Genomic DNA, 20,795 nt, shown 5'->3' on the forward strand with positions numbered 1-20,795 from the left:
TTCATTTTAGAACAGTGGTTGGCATATTGAAGACTCCTCCTTACTCAAAAATACAAAGAAGAAAGATGGTAAAATCTGAAATTTGTTGGGGAGAAGGATTGATAATTCTGTAGCAAGTTACATAATTTTAATCAGAGATGTTTTGTTGAAAGACTTTTCAGTCATGGAGTGTAGTAGTGATTTTCGTTTAGTATGAGTTGTATCTAAAGAGAAAAAACATTTTAAAGATATTCTGTGGGGCTGTCAAGTAATCGCAGTTAACTCGTGATTAAAAAAAATTAATAGCAATTAATTGCTGTTTTAATCACACTGTTATACAACAATAGAATACCAATTCAAATTTATTATAAATATTTTTGGATGGTTTTTCTACATTTTCAAATATATTTCAATTATAACACAGAATACAAAGTGTACAGTTTGTGTGGGTTGTGTACTAATGTTCTGTAGTTCTGCATTGAGGCAGCTGGGGATTCTGCTTGAGGGGATGGGGAAGACCAGCCCCAGCCTGTCCTCATAATCTTTAGATCCCATGACATTATTGAATCCTGATATTTTTTGTTTGATCCTGGTCACTTGCAATGACCCCTGCAGCATCCCACACTTCCTCAGATAGCAGGAGGGCCCCCAGACTGTCATCCCATGACCATCTCCTTTTCCATTCCTGGACTCTCTCCTATGTCTCTTACATGTGCTGCTTGTGTCATAGTGTATATCTACATTGCAATAAAAAATCTGTGGCAGTGAGTCTCAGAGCTGGGGTCGGCTGACTTGGGCTCATGGAGTTTGGGCTGTGGGACCAAAAATATTGGTGTATAGATGTTCAGGCTTGGGCTGGATACTTTCTCCCCTTTGCGGAGTCTCACAGCCTGACCTAAGCCTCCAGAGCATGAGCCAGCTGTGGCCAGACCACAGGTCTTTTACTGTGGTGTAGACATACCCATAGAGACGCCTTACGAGCTGCCTGCTCAACAGGAAGCTTGACAAAAAGACAGAAGATGGGAACTGACAATATTCCTGGCAGCATGACGACATGGTTAAGGCAGAGTCTCTGTCACAGAGATCACGGAAGTCATGGATTCCATGACTTTCTGCAACCCCCATGACTTCGGCAGCAGCCAGTGTGGCTGACCCCAAGGCTACCCAAGCAGCTGGCTCCAGGGCCAGCTGCTCAGGTGGCTCCAGAGACAGCCACACCAGCTGTTGCTGAAGTGGCCCTGCAGTCAACCGCACCGGCCACTGTTGGAGTGGCCCTGGGGCCACCCACACCAGCCGCTGCTAAAGTGGCCCCGGACAGCTGGCCCCAGGGCCCACCCAATCAGCAGCCAGTGCGGCTGGCCCTGGGGGCAGCTGCCTGGGGCCACTGCTCGGTGCCCCCCGGCAGCTGGCCCCAGGGACTGCCTGAGCAGCAGCCCTGGGGACAGCCGCACTGGCTGCTGCTTGGCGGCCCCCGGCTGCTGACCCCATGGATGGCCCAAGCAGTGGCCGATGGGGCTGGCCCCGGGGGCCTGGCGATGGGGCTGGCCCCGGGGGCAGCCCCAAAGATTTAGTCAGGAGTATTTATAGTAAAGGTCATGGGCCGTGAACTTTTGTTTATTGCTTGTGGCCTGTCCATGACTTTTCTTAAAAATACCCATGACCAAATCGTAGCCTTAATCATGAGTAATGTAGATGGGTTGCAGGCTTCTGCTGACACAAGTGAGAGATTTCAGTGTGAGGTAAAGACAGAAGAGGGTGAATGGGGACTGGAAAAAGGATGTGTGGGTTCAGAAGCCATGTTGCTCTGGAAGAAGATTTTAGAGAGCTGGTGGAGGAGGAATTGAGACGTATTGTGGACAATATTTTGGAACAAGAACATAAGAGCAGCCATACTGGGTCAGACCAAAGATCCACCTAGCCTAGTATACGGTCTTCCAACAGTGGACAATGCCAGGTACCCCAGAGGGAATGAACAGAACAGGTCATCATCAAGTGATCCATCGCCTGTCTCCCATTCCCAGCTCCTGGCAAACAGAGGCTAGGGACATCATCCTTGCCCATCCTGGTTAATAGCCATTGATGGAGCTATCGTCCACGAATTTATCTAGTTATTTATTTAGCCCGATTATAGTCTTCGCCTTCACAACATCCTCTGGCAAGGAGTTCCACAGGTTGACTGTCCATTATGTGAAGAAATACTTCCTTTTGTTTGTTTTAAACCTGCTGCCTATTAATTTCATTTGGTGACCCCCTAGTTCTTGTGTTATGAGAAGGAGTAAATAACGCTTCCTTATTTACTTTTTCCACACCAGTGATGATTTTATAGACCTCTATCATATCCCCCCTTAGTCGTCTCTTTTCCAAGATGAAAAGTCCCAATCTTATCTATCTGTCCTCATACGGAAGCTGTTCTATACCCCTAATCATTTTTGTTGCCCTTTTCTGAACCTTTTCCAATTCCAGTATATCTTTTTAGAGATGGGGTGACCACATCTGTATGCAATAGTCAAGATGTGGCCATACCATGGATTTGTAAAGAGGCAATATGATATTTTGTGTCTTATCATCTATCCCTTTTTTAATGATTCCCAACATTCTGTTCGCTTTTTTGACTGCCGCTGCACACTGATTTCAGAGTAACAGCCGTGTTAGTCTGTATTCGCAAAAAGAAAAGGAGTACTTGTGGCACCTTAGAGACTAACCAATTTATTAGAGCATAAGCTTTCGTGAGCTACAGCTCACTTCATCAGATGCATATCGTGGAAACTGCAGCAGACTTTATATATACACAGAGAATATGAAACAATACCTCCTCCCACCCCACTGTCCTGCTGGTAATAGCTTATCTAAAGTGATCATCAGGTGGGCCATTTCCAGCACAAATCCAGGTTTTCTCACCCTCCACCCCCCGCTGCACACTGAGTGGATATTTTCAGAGAACTGTCCACAATGACGCCAAGATCTCTTTCTTGAGTGGTAACAGCTAATTTAGACCCCATCATTTTGTATGTATAGTTGGGGTTATGTTTTCCAATGTGCTTACTTTGCATTTATCAACATTGAATTTCATCTGCCATTTTGTTGCCCAGTCACGCAATTTTGTGAGATCCCTTTGTAGCTTTTCGCAGTCTGCTTTGGACTTAACTGTCTTGAATAGTTTTGTATCTGCAAATTTTGCCACCTCACTGTTTACCCTTTTTCCCAGATCATTTATGAATATGTTGAATAGTACTGGTCCAGGGGACACACCACTATTCACCTCTCTCCATTCTGAAAACTGACCATTTATTCCTACCCTTTGTTTCCTATCTTTTAACCAGTTATCGATCCATGAGAGGACCTGCCCTCTTATCCCATGACAGCTTACTTTGCTTAAGAGCCTTTGGTGAGGGACCGTGTCAAAGGCTTTCTGAAAATCTAAGTACACTGTGTCCACTGGATCCCCCTTGTCTGCATGCTTGTTGACAAAAATCTTTAGGTTAATTTATAAAGTACCAAGACATGTAACATTTTATCTGCTTTGTAAGGAATATTTATCTAAACCAGTTATGGGGACAAGGGGAGAAAGCAAGAGGGTGGTGTAGAATAATAATACTACAGAAAGTTGGGACGCCACAACCTCATTTTTAGGCTTGACTGTGGAAAAATATTAAACATAAAAACAATATCCTTTGGTTTTCTCACAATCATGTTGCAAAGGCCAAACTTTTTTTCCATTGAAGATATTTTGAGTATAAGGAAATACCATCGTTTCTCAGAAACCACTTTGATTAAAAACTGTCAAGGAATTTTGTCCATCAGTAGCATCTGAATTTTCAGTCTAATCATTGACCGCTTTGGAGTATTTTCAGGACTGAACTACTTAGGCCTGGTCTTTTTGTACCAGTCTCATGATTTTAGTTAGAAGTGAGATTTTGTTTGTTTGTTAAACCAAGATAGTTATACTTCTACAACCTCTAGTGTGGACACAGTTATACTACTTCACAGGTCCTTTAGATGGTAAAGCTTATTCCCTTCCTATATGGGTATAAACTATACCTCCGTAAGCATCTGTATACCAGTATAACCAAGTCCACACCAAGGAGATTGTACTGCTTTAACTATATCAGTATAGTTGTTATTGCCAAGTGCTCATAAAGTGGGTCTTGGAGAAGGCCGGTACGATCTCATTCAAATCCATCTGTATCAGCTCGGGGAAGGTTGTTCTATGTAGAGGTGACGGTGTGGAAGAAAGCATGAAAGCAAGCAAGGTTAGAGATGTAAGCCTGACAGGAACCCCTAAAATCATGAAGAGCAGGACTGTTAAGAGATTTTAAAATGTAATTTTAGTAAAATGACACATTTTAAAAAGATACGGTGCAAGTATAATGGAATATTTCAATGATGTTGTGATTATCATAATCTAAGTAATAACTATGCTGTGTCGTCTTTGTACTCATATAACATTTGTTTTTCTTTTCCTTTAATTTTTTTGTGTTGTGTTTCTTTAATAGATGAGGGTTATTACCAAGGAGGAAAATTTCAGTTTGAAATTGAAGTTCCTGATGCCTATAACATGGTGGTGAGTATTTAAGTCATTTTTCTCAGTTGAGACAAGGTGGACGAAGTAATATCTTTTGTTGGACCAAGCTTCTGCTTTCACAGAGCTTACACAGAGCTTGTCTTTGTGTTGTCATTTGCATTTGCTTCATATAATGGAATTTCAGACAACTCGGTGTTTTGCTATGTGGTAGGTAAGAATCTCCCATATCTAATGATGTCACCAATTTTATACTTTTTGTGCCTAAAATTTCATAGGAATGTTCCTTTGAAGATGAAAAGATCTGTTCTGTAGGCTGTTTCTATTTGCAGTAGTCTGGAATAGCCTACTCAGGAGTACAGACTAGAAGTTACACCAATCACATGTGAAAGTCTCCCTGCGAATTCCTCCCATTCTCTCTGCCTTCTTATTTTGTTTAGTGTATTGCTTAAGCATTTCTATAGTAAGCCAACGTGTTTCTGGGGGAGAATGAAAGTATCTGCTTTCCAAGATGGTCAAACTTGTGCACTTAAGTCAGGAGGTTCAATTTTGATGTTTAATTCCCTTGAAAAGGAGCAGTGGTGACATACGAACAGTGACATTTCTCATTCCCTCTCACCTGCTTTATTTGTTCTCTCCTAGGTACCTATTTGCTTACTATAGCAGTGTTTAAGTTCATGTCCCAGAAAATAAAACACAGTGGAAATTTTAGCTAGAACTCGTTTTGAAAATAGTTTTTGTTGCTAAATGCAGCACACTTCTTGTATGTATGTGTGGAGTTTGGCTGGGCATGTATTGCATTTAAACAATTTGCCCTTTACCAGCCTCAACATTTTTTGTAATTCATGATTTTAGTCTTGATTCTGCATGAATCAGTTTTAGACAGAAAGCCTAGCACGTTGGCAACTCATCCTGATTGGGGGATTCCAGATGCTACTGTAATACAAATAAGCATTCTACATTCTTAGTGCTTTCAGCTGAGAATCATCATCAGAGATCCCTGATATAATGAAGCTAATTTGAAGTGAAAGAAGATCAAAGAATTCTTTGATTTCTTGTTCTGTTTTTAAAAAATGGCTTGGTTCTCTTGGTTTGCCATTGCTAAGTAACTGATTTTGTGTGTTGTGACCATTCAAGGTGACATAGTGTGTAGGATCATGACTGAAGGGCTGTCTGAAGGCTTGGCACTGAGACTGAACTACTCTGGGATAGGATCCAATCATTCCAGCCCTTTAGATTTTCTCCAGGACCAAGGTTTGGGTATAGAGCACCATTTTAAGGAGCCTTGCATGCCATAGAACTAACAGGCTTCAGTATTTTCCTCTGTGCCAAGAATATCTGCTTCAGACTCAGAGCTTCGTTTGATGTCCCTCTAGCATTTTCCACACCCTCTTCATTGAAAGTGGAAGGGGAGGAGAGCTAGCTTTCCATCTTGAAAGCCCTAGGTGCCCTTTTCCTCATTAAAACGAGGACTTTCCACAATCTTTGAACCACAGAACAGGCACAGCTCAGGCAGTGAATTCCCACCACTGTTCCCTTCACCTTATTCACAGGCAGCTGGACTGAGAGTTTAGAATGTGTCCTTAAATTTTTGAAGACCATGAAGACTTTGGATTAACAGACAGACCAATTTATGAGACAATATATGAGATTATTTCTGTGAAGAGATGTTATCAGAACCATTTTATCTCTTGGCTGAGGACTTTATATAAACTATGGGGAAATTGTTTAAAAAAAAAGTTACATTGTTACAATACATGATTTATTTGATGTTTATGAAACATAATGGCTAATGCTTGAAACGCAATATACCAGCTGGAAGAAATCAGTCACTTGATTTAAAAAGCGAATATTGTAATATGGAGAATTTGGATGGAATAACTTGCTGTTGCTAATCTGTTAGAATTGTTTGATTTTCCTTTGACTTACTTAAAAAAAACTAGAACAATGAGGCTCTGTTTTGGAATCCGATTTTTTTTAAAATGTGCATTTATCAATATGCATTAAAAATGAGCTATAGTATCCGTTGGAGCTACATGCTGAATTGAGTTTAGTGATGTCACTGTAAAATAATACAAATCTGTATCAAGATTTAAAAACCCAAGAAATAGTAAAATGGAACAGTTATCCTCGGTACTTCTGTGACCATTTAAAAACAGGAAATACTTTCCTTACCCAGAAAGAAGAGGAGGACTTGTGGCACCTTAGAGACTAACAAATTTATTTGAGCAGAAGCTTTCGTGAGCTACAGCTCACTCTTCATCAAGTGAGCTGTAGCTCACGAAAGCTTATGCTCAAATAAATTTGTTAGTCTCTAAGGTGCCACAAGTCCTCCTCTTCTTTTTGCGAATACAGACTAACACAGCTGGTACTCTGAAACCTTTCCTTACCCAGAAAATTATTGAGAAGGTGAAATCATACTGGAAAGAATCTTTGCTCTTCCTCCATTTGTTTACAAAGCCAAAACCCTGAATATAACACTGAATAGGAAAGCAGCAGTGTCACTGTAGTTTTATATCCTGTTCTGCTCCATAAGGTAACTGCCAGATTAACATTAGTACTTGGACTGAGGTCACCCAAATTTAAATTTTAGCTTCCAGGAACTGTACAATTCATAATGGTTTGTTGGTGATTTAACTTATTTGAAAGGACAGCATTGTAATCTCTGTTTGTTTTGTATTTTGGCAGCCTCCAAAGGTAAAATGTTTGACTAGAATCTGGCATCCGAACATCACCGAGACGGGTGAAATCTGTTTAAGGTAGTTAACAGCCTTCTTTTATTGTCACTTCTAAGTTCTTGTAGAGATCATGGCCCTTGACCATAATTCTCACTTCAGCACCAGTAGACAGATAATGTCTCATACTTAAATTTGATCCTTAGAAGTAAAGGAAACTTCCTGAAAATATTTTAGACTATTGTAATACCAAACAGATATCAGTTGTAAACCCAGATGAATCCAAACCGTTTCTGTTTCAGAAGAAAAAAAGATCATAAATGCATCCCAATCAAATAGGTATTCTGTGGCATCCAATATCCTTTTGAATCCATCCTTCCAAAATATAGCAATGCCCTCTAATTATTCAGAACATAGAGTCCTTTAAAATTTCTCCAAACCTGCAGAAGATTTTCTGCCCTGCAACATAAATTCCATTGATTTCCTGTAAAAGAGATTTGCTTCTTGTAGAAGAGAGTTTTGAATTCCTAGTTCTGTGTGCTTTTGACTAAGACCTGGCTTTGCAACCATTTACCTAACTACCCAATGTTGTTGCAAGGCCGAATGATGAATGAAGCCGGGTGGAGTGGTAAGAGGCGATTTATTCAGTTACAGCATCCAGACCACTCGTTCCCCTCTGTCTCGCGACCAATCAAATGAGCCCCGGGTTATGGTTACAGCCTCTCTTATCCCTACCCTTCTCTTGGTACCTGCCCTATCCCTTACCTTCCAAATTATCCTTTTGTTTCCTAATATGGTGCGGATTACCCCTTCCCAGACCTGAACTGTTTGCTTCCTAATATGGAGAGGCTACCTTTCTGTGGGCCCTACCTATTTGATTCTTTATATGGTGCATTTTGAAGCCCTATTTTACTGGCAGCAGATTGGGTAATTGAATAGCCTAACTTACGGTAAGGCCCCAAATTAGGGAACTTTGTGGCTTAATTTATGAGAGGACGCTACTCCTGAGGCAATACTTGTATTGCCCTCTCCCCTGTTAGACAGGGGCTCCCTATGCAGCTGAGGGTCATCTTGCTTCCAAGCTGGGGTTTCTGCGGAGAATTATGAAGGCAGGCTCTTATGCCTGGATCCTGCCTTCAGCTCCCCATAGGCCAGATACAACGCTGAGATCCCCTTTATTCCTGCACCCACACTCAATTGTAGGATTTAAAGGATTCTGTGTCATTGCATGCTGGCTATTGAGATCTCTTGCAGAAAAGAACAAATAAACTGTGAACTGGCCAAGCGTGCTAAATTTCTCCTTTTCTATCTACAGCGTTGCTACTAGAGAGACATAGATTGAGCCTACATCAAATTAAAGGAGCTTTAGAATTTTCTTGTGTCTAGAATCTTAAGAACCCATATTCTAATTTAGCGTATGATGTAACTGTTTGCATTTGATCTTACACTTTCACCATTTCCAGTTAAAACCAAAGGTCATTTTTCCATAATAGAAAAATACATAGCCTCTATCTTTGTGATTGTTAATTTGAGGCAGATTAACTTTAATAGCTCCATTCTTCCCCAAAGTTGTCGTCTTGGAATATTCCATCGATGTCTTCCCTAATGTTTTGAATTATAGGATCCAGGTGGTTTTAAATTATCCCACACTTTAAACCCTTATTTAGTTTAAAGCCTAAAATATTTTAAGCACTAGGAGACTGTTTAAATTTTCCAGGGGGAAAAAATTGGTAGGATGTTAGTTACGTTAGACAAAAATCTTGGATTTTGACAATAACAAACTACTTGTAGGAATGGCAAATTTATTAAATTTCAATATGTAATATAAAACTGATATGATAAAGTGTAAGAAAAATAACCATATATTATTATCCTCTTAAGATAGTGAGATCAAATTTAGCCAAAATATAGGTTTTAAAATTAACTTTTTCAAAAACACGACTAGTAAAATGTTTGCAATTTAAAAAACAAAGATAAACTATTTTTTTAAAAATAAACATTTCTTTACAATTGTTTGTAACCTAAATATTAAAGCGTGAGACCCTGATAGTGAAATTGATTAGAAAGTGATTATAAGCAAAAATCAAATGTGTGACAAGTTTGTCAAGCTAATAGAAATGAAAAAAAGAAATACAGCATAAACAGTGAAAATAAACAAAATTAATAAAGGTTTTAAAATCCAAGGTAGGGCTTATAATATAATAATTATAATATAATATATAATATGGTAGATAAGGAAATAATTACAAAAAGCCTTGTTTTTCATATAGCTGTGCTCCTTTAAATTTAAAGTTTGTAATAGTCTTCTACCCAATATGGTGCATAAAGATATGATGCTTTAATAGGAAAGCTTGTCATACCTTCAATATGGCAGCCAGGCATATAGTTTAGTAAGCTGCAAGGCATGTGCAAACTATTGTTTCAAAAGCATGTTCTATTTTCTGTATTTCTAAGGAGTTAATTATAATCAAAGTACAAAGTGCTAAAGCATTTTTGTGTGTGCTTCTTACCATGCTGGTTCTACGCCTGTCAGAGTACTCCATGGGAGGAATAAAGTGTGTGGTGATGCCACGTGTCTTAGCAATAGTGCACATACATTTTACTTACAATAACACGTTTGCTTATATAAACTGGCTTTGGAAATGCAGAGCTTTGCCAAGCAACATGCAGCCCTCCCCTAGGACCTCTGCCCCTCCACTGGATCTGCATACAGATGAGTGGGGCTATCATCAGCACAGTAAAGAACATAAAGAGTAGGACTTCAGTGTTGGCACTAACATGTAGAATCACATCTTTATCATGTGGAATAGTTACAGAAAAAGGAGTGTTGAGGTTAGCTATCTACAATGTGGAGAAATGTAACAGTTATTCCCTGTGCATTTTTAACCTGTTTCCCTTCAAACAGTTAATTCAAGTCAGTCTGTGCAACAACCGAATGTGTGTACACAGACAACCATAATGTAAAGATACAGGATTGCTATTCTTAAACTTAAGTGTTCAAATCCACACAGGTTCTTCAGAAATCTACCAGGTACCCAAACCTTTGCACTTGACGACCTAGATGAATTTTTCATTCAAAAGCAACAGAGGGGTTGTTTTAGATGAAGTATTCAGAGATTAAATAGTTTTTATATTATGTACCTTTGGAGGTGTGTTTTCAATATTTTTAGTTTTAATTAGTTATCTGTCAACATTAAAACCAATTTAACACTGGAATGTTGTAATTAGGCTGCTTTATGCAATACACAAGTAGAAGGCAGGGTAAGCCCTTTCTTTTAGAGTCTGTGCTGAAATCCCTGAATTGGTCTGATTGTGAAAGATTTTACTTTAAAAGCCAGAAATCTTTAAAATGTTCTAAAGACTTATGAAGTTTTCAGAAGTATTTTTAATTTTGATTAAATTTCAGCTACTCCACATAGGAGAATACTATATTTTCTATGGGAGACAGTTATGTTAGAGAAATTCAATATCAGAGAGTTTGGTACTAGATTTGGAAACAAAAGACTACAATAACTACTGCTTTTTATGGACCTGATTCTCAATTTTTGTAGACCTATTTTGTGCCTGCAGTGGATTTTCAGGAAATTAAAATTGGCTTTTAGGTACAAAATTATTCCTGGCTTATTTTTCTACTTAAAATACTTAACTAGCATTTTTTCCAAACTTTAATTTCTACTTCCTAAATAAATATATGTTTATATTATGGTATGTGATCATCATAAGAACATAAGAATGGCCATACTGGGTCAGATCAATGGTCCACCTAGCCCATTATCCTGTCTTCCATCAGTGGCTGATGCCAGTGCTTCAAATGGAATCAGCAGATTAGGGCAATTATCAAATGATCCATCCCCTGTTATCCAGGCCCAGTATCTGGCATTCAGAGACTTAGGGACACCCAGAGCATGGGGTTGCATCCCCGACCATCTTGGCAAATGGCCATTGATGGATCTAACCTCCATGAATTTATCTAATTGTTTTTTTTAACCCAGTTATGCTTTTGGCCTTCACAACATCCCCTGGCAACAAGTTCTATAGGTTGACAGTACATTGTGTGAAGAAATACTCCCTTTTGTTTGCTTTAAACCTGCTACCTATTAATTTCATTGGTGACCCCTGGGACATCTGTTATGTGAAATCACACTTCCTTATTCACTTTCTCCACACCATTCATGATTTTATAGACCTCTATCATATCCCACTTAGTCATCTCTTTTCCAAGTTGAACAGTCCCAGGTTTTTTTATGGGACTTCTCTCTGGAAGCTATTCAATACTGTTAATCATATTTGTTGCCCTTGTCTGTAGTACCTTTTCCATTTCTAATATATCTTTTTTGAGATGGAGTGACCATAACTGCATGCTGTATTCAAGCTATGGGCGTACCATGGATTTCTATAATGACATTATGATATTTTCTGTCTCCTTATCTATCCCTTGCCTAATGATTCCTAATATTCTGATAGATTTTTTGACTGCTGCTGCACATTAAGCGGATGTTTTCAGAGAACTTGGTGTAGAGAAAGTAAATAAGGAAGTGTTATTTACTCCTCATAACACAAGAACTAGGGGGTCACCAAATGAAATTAATAGGCAGCATGTTTAAAACAAACAAAAGGAAGTATTTTTTCACACAATGCACAGTCAACCTGTGGAACTCCTTGCCAGAGGATGTTGTGAACGCCAAGACTATAACAGGGTTCAAAAAAGAACTAGATAAATTCATGGAGGATAGGTCCATCAATGGCTGTTAGCCAGGATGGGCAGGAATGGCATCCTTAGCCTCTGTTTGTCAGAAGCTCGGAATGGGTGACGGGATGGATCACTTGATCATTACCTGCTCTGTTCATTTTCTCTGAGGCACCTGGCATTGGCCACTGTCGGAAGACAGGATACTGGGCTCGATGGACCTTTGGTCTGACCCAGTAATGGCCGTTCTTATGTTCTTAACTATCCACAATGACTCCAAGATCTTTCTTGAGTTGTAACAGCTAATTTAGACCCCATCACTTTGTAGGTACAGTTGGGATTGTTTTCCAGTATGCATCTTATAGGAAACCATTCCATAGTAAGAGCCAAAAAACATGTAAAACTCACCTTAGCAAATTTCGTAAAGATTTGGTTAGGAAAACTTCAGAAATATTTTGTGGGTTATTATGTTTTACTCAAATATTAAATAGGCTTCTTCATTGTGATGTTGCCTCCATTGATGCAAGCTTCTGGCATATTTCAGGAACCCTCGGGAATATACAATTTGTGGTTTGTTTCATGCTCCAGTATGCCTTTTTCTTGAACCTCTGCTGTACATTTCTGCTTTTTCTATTTGATCTCATCCACTTACTTGTTGACCATTATTATTAATTGATATAATGTATCAGAATGTCTGAGCCTGGAGATAAACACCCCAAGATTTTACTGTGTTTTGCATTCGCTTTTTCTTTTTGTGGAATCAAGTGGTCAACATTGTTGAAAGTGGTTCTTTTTTTCCTTTGAAATTGACTCTGATCTTAGCCTGAGAAACATTCCTTCCAATGCTGAAAGGAAAATATCTAGATTTTTACAGAAAGTCTAAACTGTTGTTGACAAAGAAGGTGTTCTTTTACATGAAGCGAATCTTTTCTGGGACTGATCTCTCAATTATATTTGTTTACTCATGTAGGATGTAATTCTCATTTTATAAGAGTTTTTTTGCAAATTCTTTTTAGATACAATAGATAAAGAAAGATGTGCACACTTTGTTAACCCTGAAAGGGCGAACAACCAGACAACAGAGTGGTTCAGTCTGAACACTGGCATGTCACAGGGCTGTATTTTAACTTTATTTTATTGTTGTTTGGCATTCTCATGGTCTGGATACTGTAGAAGTGTGTTAGCAACACAGTGGTATAGCATGGGGAAATGGCAAATGCCTAGAAGACCTAGACTTTGCTGATGATCTTGCACTACTGAGTGACATCTCCAAATAGTTACAAAGACAGCCTGTCAAAAACCTCAGACCATGCAGGGCTTAGAATAAGTAATGGTAAAACAAATATCCTTGAAACCCAGACAGTTTAGTAACATCACATTAGAATGCAAAAATATCAAGGAACAATTCATCTACCTGGGCACCACCATATTGGCCAACGGAGACCTCAAGAAGGAAGTGACATCAATGGTAGAAAAGGCGTCCATAGCATTTACTAAACTTAGCAGTATATGGAAATTAAAGATGTAGCACCAGAACAAAATGGAAAATTTTTCATTCAAATGTAATCTGTGCTAACATACGAGAATTGGAGATGTTATACTGAAAAGTAGATGCTTTTGAAAATAGATCTGGGCATTGGTTGGAAAGACTTCATTACCAATGAAGAGATCTAAGAAATCACCAATCAGTGGCTTGTTTCCACCCTCAGAAGAAAGTACTAGAAATTTTGGGGGCATGCACTTCAGATGCCATCACACAGACTCCCACATGAAGCTGTCAAGTGGAAACCAACTAGTGTCGGGAAACGAGGGCACCCAAAAGAAATCCGAAGAGGAATCTTTAGTAGGGAGGGCAGAACATTCAGTCTCCATACCATAGAGCAGATGGATGCAGTGACAAATGACAGCGGAATGGAAGAGACTAGTTTGCCTCCGTGTGCCATCGTTGGTCTGGAAAGGATGTAACATAAATATATGCACTTCAGTGCTGCCAGAATTGGGTCACATCTGTAGATAATTCTGAAAATTAGTGAGTACTCAGGAGAAGCCATAGAGTAGGATTGATGGCTTTGATTTAAGAACCTTTGTTGGAAATCGTACTTGACAGTGTCCCAACAGGAATTTAAATGTAGCTAAATTTTAAAATGTACTCCTGTGAAATGAGTAAGGCTCCTTTTTTGTATTCAAGGAAAACAGATAAGTGTGATATAGAAAATAGAATATGCCATTTTAAATTTAAAAATTCTAGATATTAAGATGCGGTCATGGGAGTTTCAACTCTTCTGTGATTATGGATGGTCTGGCTTTATGTTCTCGGACCAGACCCAAATTTAGACAAAGGAAATTGGAGTATTTTCTTATCTTCCTCCCCCTGCACTCTTTGCGAAAGACCTGCCTGCTTGTAATCCACTTATTCAAGAGCAGCCCGGTCTTTCTTTCAGTCAGCATTCCCTGCAACCTGAAATTACATCTCTGTCAGTTGATCTCATCCCAAAGTCCTGAAGAGTCTGCAGACATGGTTCACCCTATATCCTTCGTGTTCCCTTCCCACTTCACTTTCTCCTGCTGCAAGCATTCAGGTGTTTACCAAAGCAGTCTGTCTCTATTATTGTAATTACACATGTGTAGTACCTGAGTGTTAATTGTGTACATAAGAGAGCTTTGGAAAGTTATCCTATAGAAATGTGGCCAGAAGACTGTGCAGGCAGGAGATAGGAGGTGTACTCACTAGGAATGTCTGCTTCCAGCTATTAAACTTACCTTAAAAAAGTTAACAATATAGTTAACATTAAGTGTATACCATTGGTGTTTGTTCAGCGAGATACTAAACATCATGCCTGGAAGGAAAGCTTGGGTTGGGCAAGTCTGAAAGAAATTGCTAAGGGCTTGTCCACTAGTATACTAGTGCGAAGATTCCTATGCATATAACTTATTCCCCTAAATGAATAACCTCAGCCATACTAGAGGCTGTACAGATTTAACTTTTTTTCTTAAAAACAATTGCCCCTAACCAAAATAGTTACATTGGTACAAAAATTGTATATAGATCATGGTTTAGTCTGTTCCTCAGAGCTTCGAGTAACTTATTGGAACTAATTTCTGACACTTGTGTATTGTAAGCTACTGTACCTGCGCTTTTATTTAGTTCAGGAATTTGGTTTTCCTGAAAGAGTTGATGACCTCACCAGTCGGTAAAAAGCAGCAAATCCCTCCACTACTCCCTTTCAGTGCTTCTTTTGCCGTCAACTAAGGAAAAACACAATCCTGAATGTTAAGTCTTTGCAGATATGTTAAATGGAGGAGCTATTTTTTCAATTGTTTAAAAATCCATATGTGTATTGTAGTATGTGTACACATTACTGATGTAGAGGCTTAAATAGATTTGCAAAAACTTTTCCAAATCATCTTTACTGAAAAAGCTTTCTCATGTGTAATATAGCACACTTAAGGGTTTGAACAAGAACAGATATGCAACTTGATTGCAGAGCATCACAAAAAAGGCTTTTGGATATTTATTTTATTTATTTATATAGATAAATAATATCCAATAGACACCTGTAGAAGGTTCTAGGTGGCTAACGTAATTAATACTACAATAAAATCCCAACAGTATTAAAATAATCAGTTCAAACAGGATCTCAGCCAGCCGATTACTTACAAAAAAAAAACCCCAATCTCCTTTCTTCTCTTTACCATTCTGGGAAGACTACCCTCCACCATATCCAAAACCCCGTCAAACGGATGTCTTTTGCAGCATGTCTGGAAGGTCACTCAATTAGTTTATTGGGGAAGGACGGGCAAAATGGGAATCCAGAGAAAGTTCCATAGTCACAAAGACTTCAGAGAGGACACCCTGCCAGCAGGTCTCCCCCTCCCACTCCACTACCCAAACCTTTTTATATAGCAAAGGGGAATCAACTCAGTGGGCCTTTCCAACAGGAGATGTACTCATTCACTCCCACTCTTTCTTACTCAGTTCTTTCCCCACTGCCCCTTTCTCTTGTACTTCCCTGTCCTTTCCCCTCATGCTGCCCCATTTACCTGACCACAATACTTACACTGGTGCCAGGTGTGGACCGGGGATGTGAGAACAAATTATCTCACCACTCTTAGGACTGTGGCAGGATAGGGGGTACCATTGGGATAGTGACTTTTTTCCTCAAAGAAATAATCTGGAGCAATTGCCAACCATGCCCCCTCCCCCAAATGTATTCTTTACCCTGTCCTCTATAGGCCTCTCTGATTTTTATTTTTCTTCCCCACATCTTGTTTCAGACCTTCCCCTATTTCTCCGTTCTCACTTCTCTATGCTTTGTGCTTGTCCTTTGGGGTTTTTTGGTCACTCTCCCCTTCTCTCCTCACCTTCTCTGTCCCTTCATTTCTACTTTCCTCATCCTTCTACTTGAGCTTTTAAACTCTCCCTTGGTCTCCAGTCCTTCCCCAGTTCTGTCACCCTCTTTTTGGGGCCTAGAGTGGCCTAAAGTGCCCCTTCCAGGCCAGGGGCCTTAGAGTAGCTTTTGTGGGATGAAATGTCCCTGGAGCAGCCCAAATAGCTGCTCAGAACATGGTACCTGCTTTCTGCTGCTTTTCACCTTGCCACTAGAAGTTGGGTTAATTTTTTAGAGATCCTCTTCCCCCCCCCCCCCAAATCTTTGGAGGGAGTATAAACTCCAAGCACCCCAGTTAAATGTGATAAAGATGCAGTCAGTTCTGGAGGTGTAGGAGGAGTGGCAGTTTGGGAAGCCTGGTTGGAAGTTCTCTGCCTGCCTAGATTCAGGCAAAGCAGGGAACTTAAAAGTTTTCATAAGTATCTGCTTCATGCTCCATGCTCTGACACTGCATCAGGGAGAGCAAATGGAGCCAAGATTAAAGTTGCCACTCTGCACGCTGGAAAGGAGTGCTGTGTAAGATCAGCCAGATATCAGTGTGTGCAGTCAGAGGTGTGAACTTGGGCCAGGACTGATGTGGGGCTTTATATGTGATCAGTGAACCAATCTAATTTGAAATTTGAAAAAGAACAGCAAAAATTTGCCAGTTTTCAGTCATTCTAATAATTTGTGTGAAATTACTTTTTGAAAATTGTTTAATAACTCAGAGCCCATTTTCATCTAGACCCAACTACAATCTCATGAAAGCTTTCTTGAAAGGCAGTGATTCTTGAGAGGCTGTGTCCTTTTCTTGGCTATGGCACTTGGGCAAGTCACTTCCTCTCCCAGAACCTCCATTTCTCCATCTCTAAAATGGGACTAGTGATCCTTGCAGCCCTTTGTTAAAGCACATCTAGCCCATGGGACTGTCCTGCCTGGCCCCTGAGCTCCTGGCCGGGGACACTAGCCCCCGGCCCCTCCCTGCTCTCTTCGTCTCTCAACCCCCCACGCCCCCCCCCGCAGCATCAGCTCTCTGCCCCGCCAGTGTTCTGGTCAGCTGCTCCTACTGGGCAGCATGGCTGCGAGTTCCTGCTGCTTTGAGCGGCATGGTAAGGGGGCAGGGAGCAGGGTGTGTGTGCGCAGAAATTGGATAAGGGGCAGCTGATCCCAAGGGTCAGTCAGGGGACAGGGAGCAGGGGGCAGAGGTTGCGGGGAGGGGGGGGCGGTCAGGGGACTGTGGAGGTTGGATAGGTGTGAGAGTCCTGCGGGGCCTGTCAGGGGGCAGAGGTGTGGATAGGGGTCGGGACAGTCAGGGAGCTGGGGGGGTTGGATAGGGGGTAGGGTCCGGGGGGGGCGGTTAGGGATGGGGGGGTCTCGGGAGGGGTTGGTCAGGGGACAAGGAACGGGGGTGGGGGGGGTTGGATGGGTCAGAGGTTCTGACGGGGGCAGGAAATGGGAGGGGGCAGATAGGGGACAGGGTCCAGGCAGTTTGGGGAGGCACAGCCTTCCCTACCTGGCCCTCCATACAGTTTCGCAACCCCGATGTGGCCCTCAGGCCAAAAAGTTTGCCCGCCCCTGGTTTATAGTGTTAAGTACTTTTTTGCTTTTTATATGTAAATTTATTTAATCCTGATTTTTAAATCACTGTAAACTATCTGAACAGGCTTAGAGATTATCATAGTTTTAAGAAAGAAGAGGTCATCAGATCAACCTTGTCTTACCTCTTGTGCATACACCACCTAGCACTGGTACTTACACTAAATCCAACAACTGAAACTGGACCAAAGTTTGACAGCCCAACAGAGGCTAGACTTTTTAAGTGCCACAGCCAGAGAATAGGCGGAACTGAGATGCAACAGTGCCTGAGGTCCCGCAGACAAATGATTAAATGAGATTTGGGAAGATAATCCTGTCAAGTGACCTGCACCCACACAGTGCAGAGGAAGGTGAAAAAACCCAAGGTCTCTGCCAGTCAGACCGGGGAGGAAATTCCTTCCTGACCCCACATATGGTGATCTGTTAGACCTTGAGCATGTGAGCAAGAACCAGCCAGCCAAGCACCTGTGAAACAGGATACTTGGTGCCACATCCAAGCCCTGGCCTACCATTGAATTCTGTTGTGTTAATTTAGCAAAGTTTTATGAGGGCAGCAGTACTAAAATCAAGCTAAATATACCACTATCCTTTACGTACACATAAAAATCCTTTTTCAGATCATTCATGTTTTACTTTCCTTCTATAAGAATATACTTCTGGGGGAATTCTGCATCACTGTGTAATGCAGAATTTGGGCAGAATTAATGGTCCCTGCAGAATTCTATTTTTCCTTTCCAAGAAAGCAGCATTTGTCTTCAAAGTAAAGTTTCAAAGCTGTATTAAGTCACTGTTCAGTTGTAAACTTTTGAAAGAACAACCATAACGTTTTGCTCAGGGTTTCGAACATTTCAGAGTTACAAACCTCCATTCCCAAGGTGTTTGTAACTCTTGGGTTTTACTGTAGTTCATTGTGCTATTGAAATAAATCTTGAATCATATAGTGATAGTTGAAAATTTTCTCGTTATCAGGGCATAGCAATGAGACTAGCACTAAGGCAACAGAAGGATGAGGATAATTAGTTGAGTAGCACAGCTAGGAAGGATTCATGTTGCCTGGTGTCATTACTAATTAATTTTAGGGAAAACATAGGGCATTTTATTACAGGTTAATTTCCTAATATATTTATACTTAGCATACTGGCTAAGCACATATTTATTTCATTGGTATTACCATATAGGAAAGCTCTGATTACTTAATCATATATGCAGTCTATCAACTCTAATTTTGGGGGTTTCTTGGAGTAGGGGTGTTTGTTTTTAAGATTTTGTTGTGGTTTAGTTATGGATGACACTAGAGGTAGCTAAAAGATCGCAAAATAAAACACCAGTTCAGTAAAACCCTATGCAATGAAAAGGAGAAAGTTATCTGTAGCAAGATGGTAGTAAATGGGCAGCACTTTTTATTGCCAAGTAGGCATGGGGCACTAGCCTTTTATTTCTGCAGATCTGAGGCCTGGTCTAAAAATTAGATAGACCTAGCTACATTACTTGGGACTGAAAAATTTTGTGCCTTGTGTAGCATAGTTAGGTTGACCTAACCTAGTGTAGATTCAAGTAGGTCAACTGAAAAAGGCATCTCGGAGAGGAAGATTAACTACGTTGGCAGCATAACCCCTTCTATTGTTGTGCTACTATAATATAGACTTGCCCTGAGTGAAAATTTGTTCTGTTCACAAATGAAAGCACATTTACTCTTATCTTAAATTCTATTTGAGTACATCACATAATTGCCAAATAGTTTGGTGCAATTAAGAGGGGTCCAGGTATTTTCAATGAAAGGCTAAAAATTAAATCTAAAAAGCTCTGTTCAAGTGTTTTTTCTAATTATTCATCTTAAAACTAGGTGAAGTATTTAAATAATGGACTTCAGTACTAAACAAAAATGTACAGTTTACACAGATTAATCTCTTCTATACATTATATGTAGGTGTAGCAGAATCCAGCCATATGTAATTCATACAGCTGTTCCCACGTAAATCCACATGGATTAGGTACATTGTGTAGGTTTTAGCACAGGAATTCCTTTGGAGCTATCTTTCTCATTTCCCTCTTTTATTCCTCCATTAACCAATGTTTCTCAGTCTGAGTATGTGACATCTATGCTCTGAGATGTACCCTAAGGCCTCTTTACTTCCAAGTGGAGTTAAGGTGTTGGGTTTGACTCGTAATGCCTTAAAATGGCTTGGGTCCTCTCCTCTTGCAACATCGCTTCTTTCTTCCAACTACGGTGCTACTGTTGATCAGCTGAGACCCTGAAGGTGGAGATTCCTTGGCATAAAGGACGAGAAGCGGCCAACAAGGGATTGTGCGATTCATTGGACTTTTACCTGGATTTTTCCACCTGGGTTTGACAGATTCATATTTCAAAATTATGGCTATTACATATTAGTATTTTGCAAATTTTTGACAAACTTAAAAAAAGTCAGGTTTTTTCCTATTCCTGATCGACAGTGGCACTGAAAATGAAGCTCTTGCAACATAAGGGATGCTGCAAAATATCTCTCCTTCCCCTACCTTGCCAGAAGCTGGGAATGGGCGACAGGTGATCATGTGGTGATTACCTGTTTTGTTCATTCCCTCTGGGGCACATGGCACTGGCCATTGTTGCAAGACAGGATACTGGGCTAGATGGACCTTTGGTCTGACCCAGTACGGCCGCTGTTATGTTCTTATGAAATAGCCTAAATTTTGGTGATTCTCAGGGTGCTCTGCAAGGCCTATTCACCCAGGCTGTGGGTGAGAGGGACATACTAGAAACTGCTTGTGTGTGTGTCTGTGTGTACAGCGGTTAAGAGGGGACATTGTTAGGCTTGTTATTTCATTTGTTATATCTATACATGCTTGATCATATTTTTGTTTTCAGTTCTGTAAACCCTTGGATTTTTTTAAAGTTCCTTATTTTGGATTATGCTTTGAAGATCAGGAGTTCTTTCAGTTTCATTTTAGAACAGTTAGTTTGGGGGAGTTCCCCC

The 20,795-nt window shown here is 40.3% G+C and overlaps 1 protein-coding gene across 4 annotated transcripts in view; it reads left to right on the forward strand.

Annotated features, from left to right (window-relative positions):
• Nucleotides 1-20,795, forward strand: part of UBE2F (ubiquitin conjugating enzyme E2 F (putative)) — a 132,823-nt gene that overhangs the window by 46,867 nt on the left and 65,161 nt on the right. For all 4 annotated transcript variants that reach the window (XM_078848029.1, XM_073306748.2, XM_073306751.2 and 1 more), the window contains 2 exons: nt 4,473-4,540; nt 7,187-7,257. In XM_078848029.1, coding sequence (XP_078704155.1) covers nt 4,473-4,540; nt 7,187-7,257 — 139 coding nt within the window. The remainder of the gene's footprint in view (nt 1-4,472; nt 4,541-7,186; nt 7,258-20,795) is intronic.

The sequence above is a fragment of the Lepidochelys kempii genome, chromosome 11, assembly GCF_965140285.1.
Source record: "Lepidochelys kempii isolate rLepKem1 chromosome 11, rLepKem1.hap1, whole genome shotgun sequence".
NCBI lineage: Eukaryota > Metazoa > Chordata > Testudines > Cheloniidae > Lepidochelys > Lepidochelys kempii.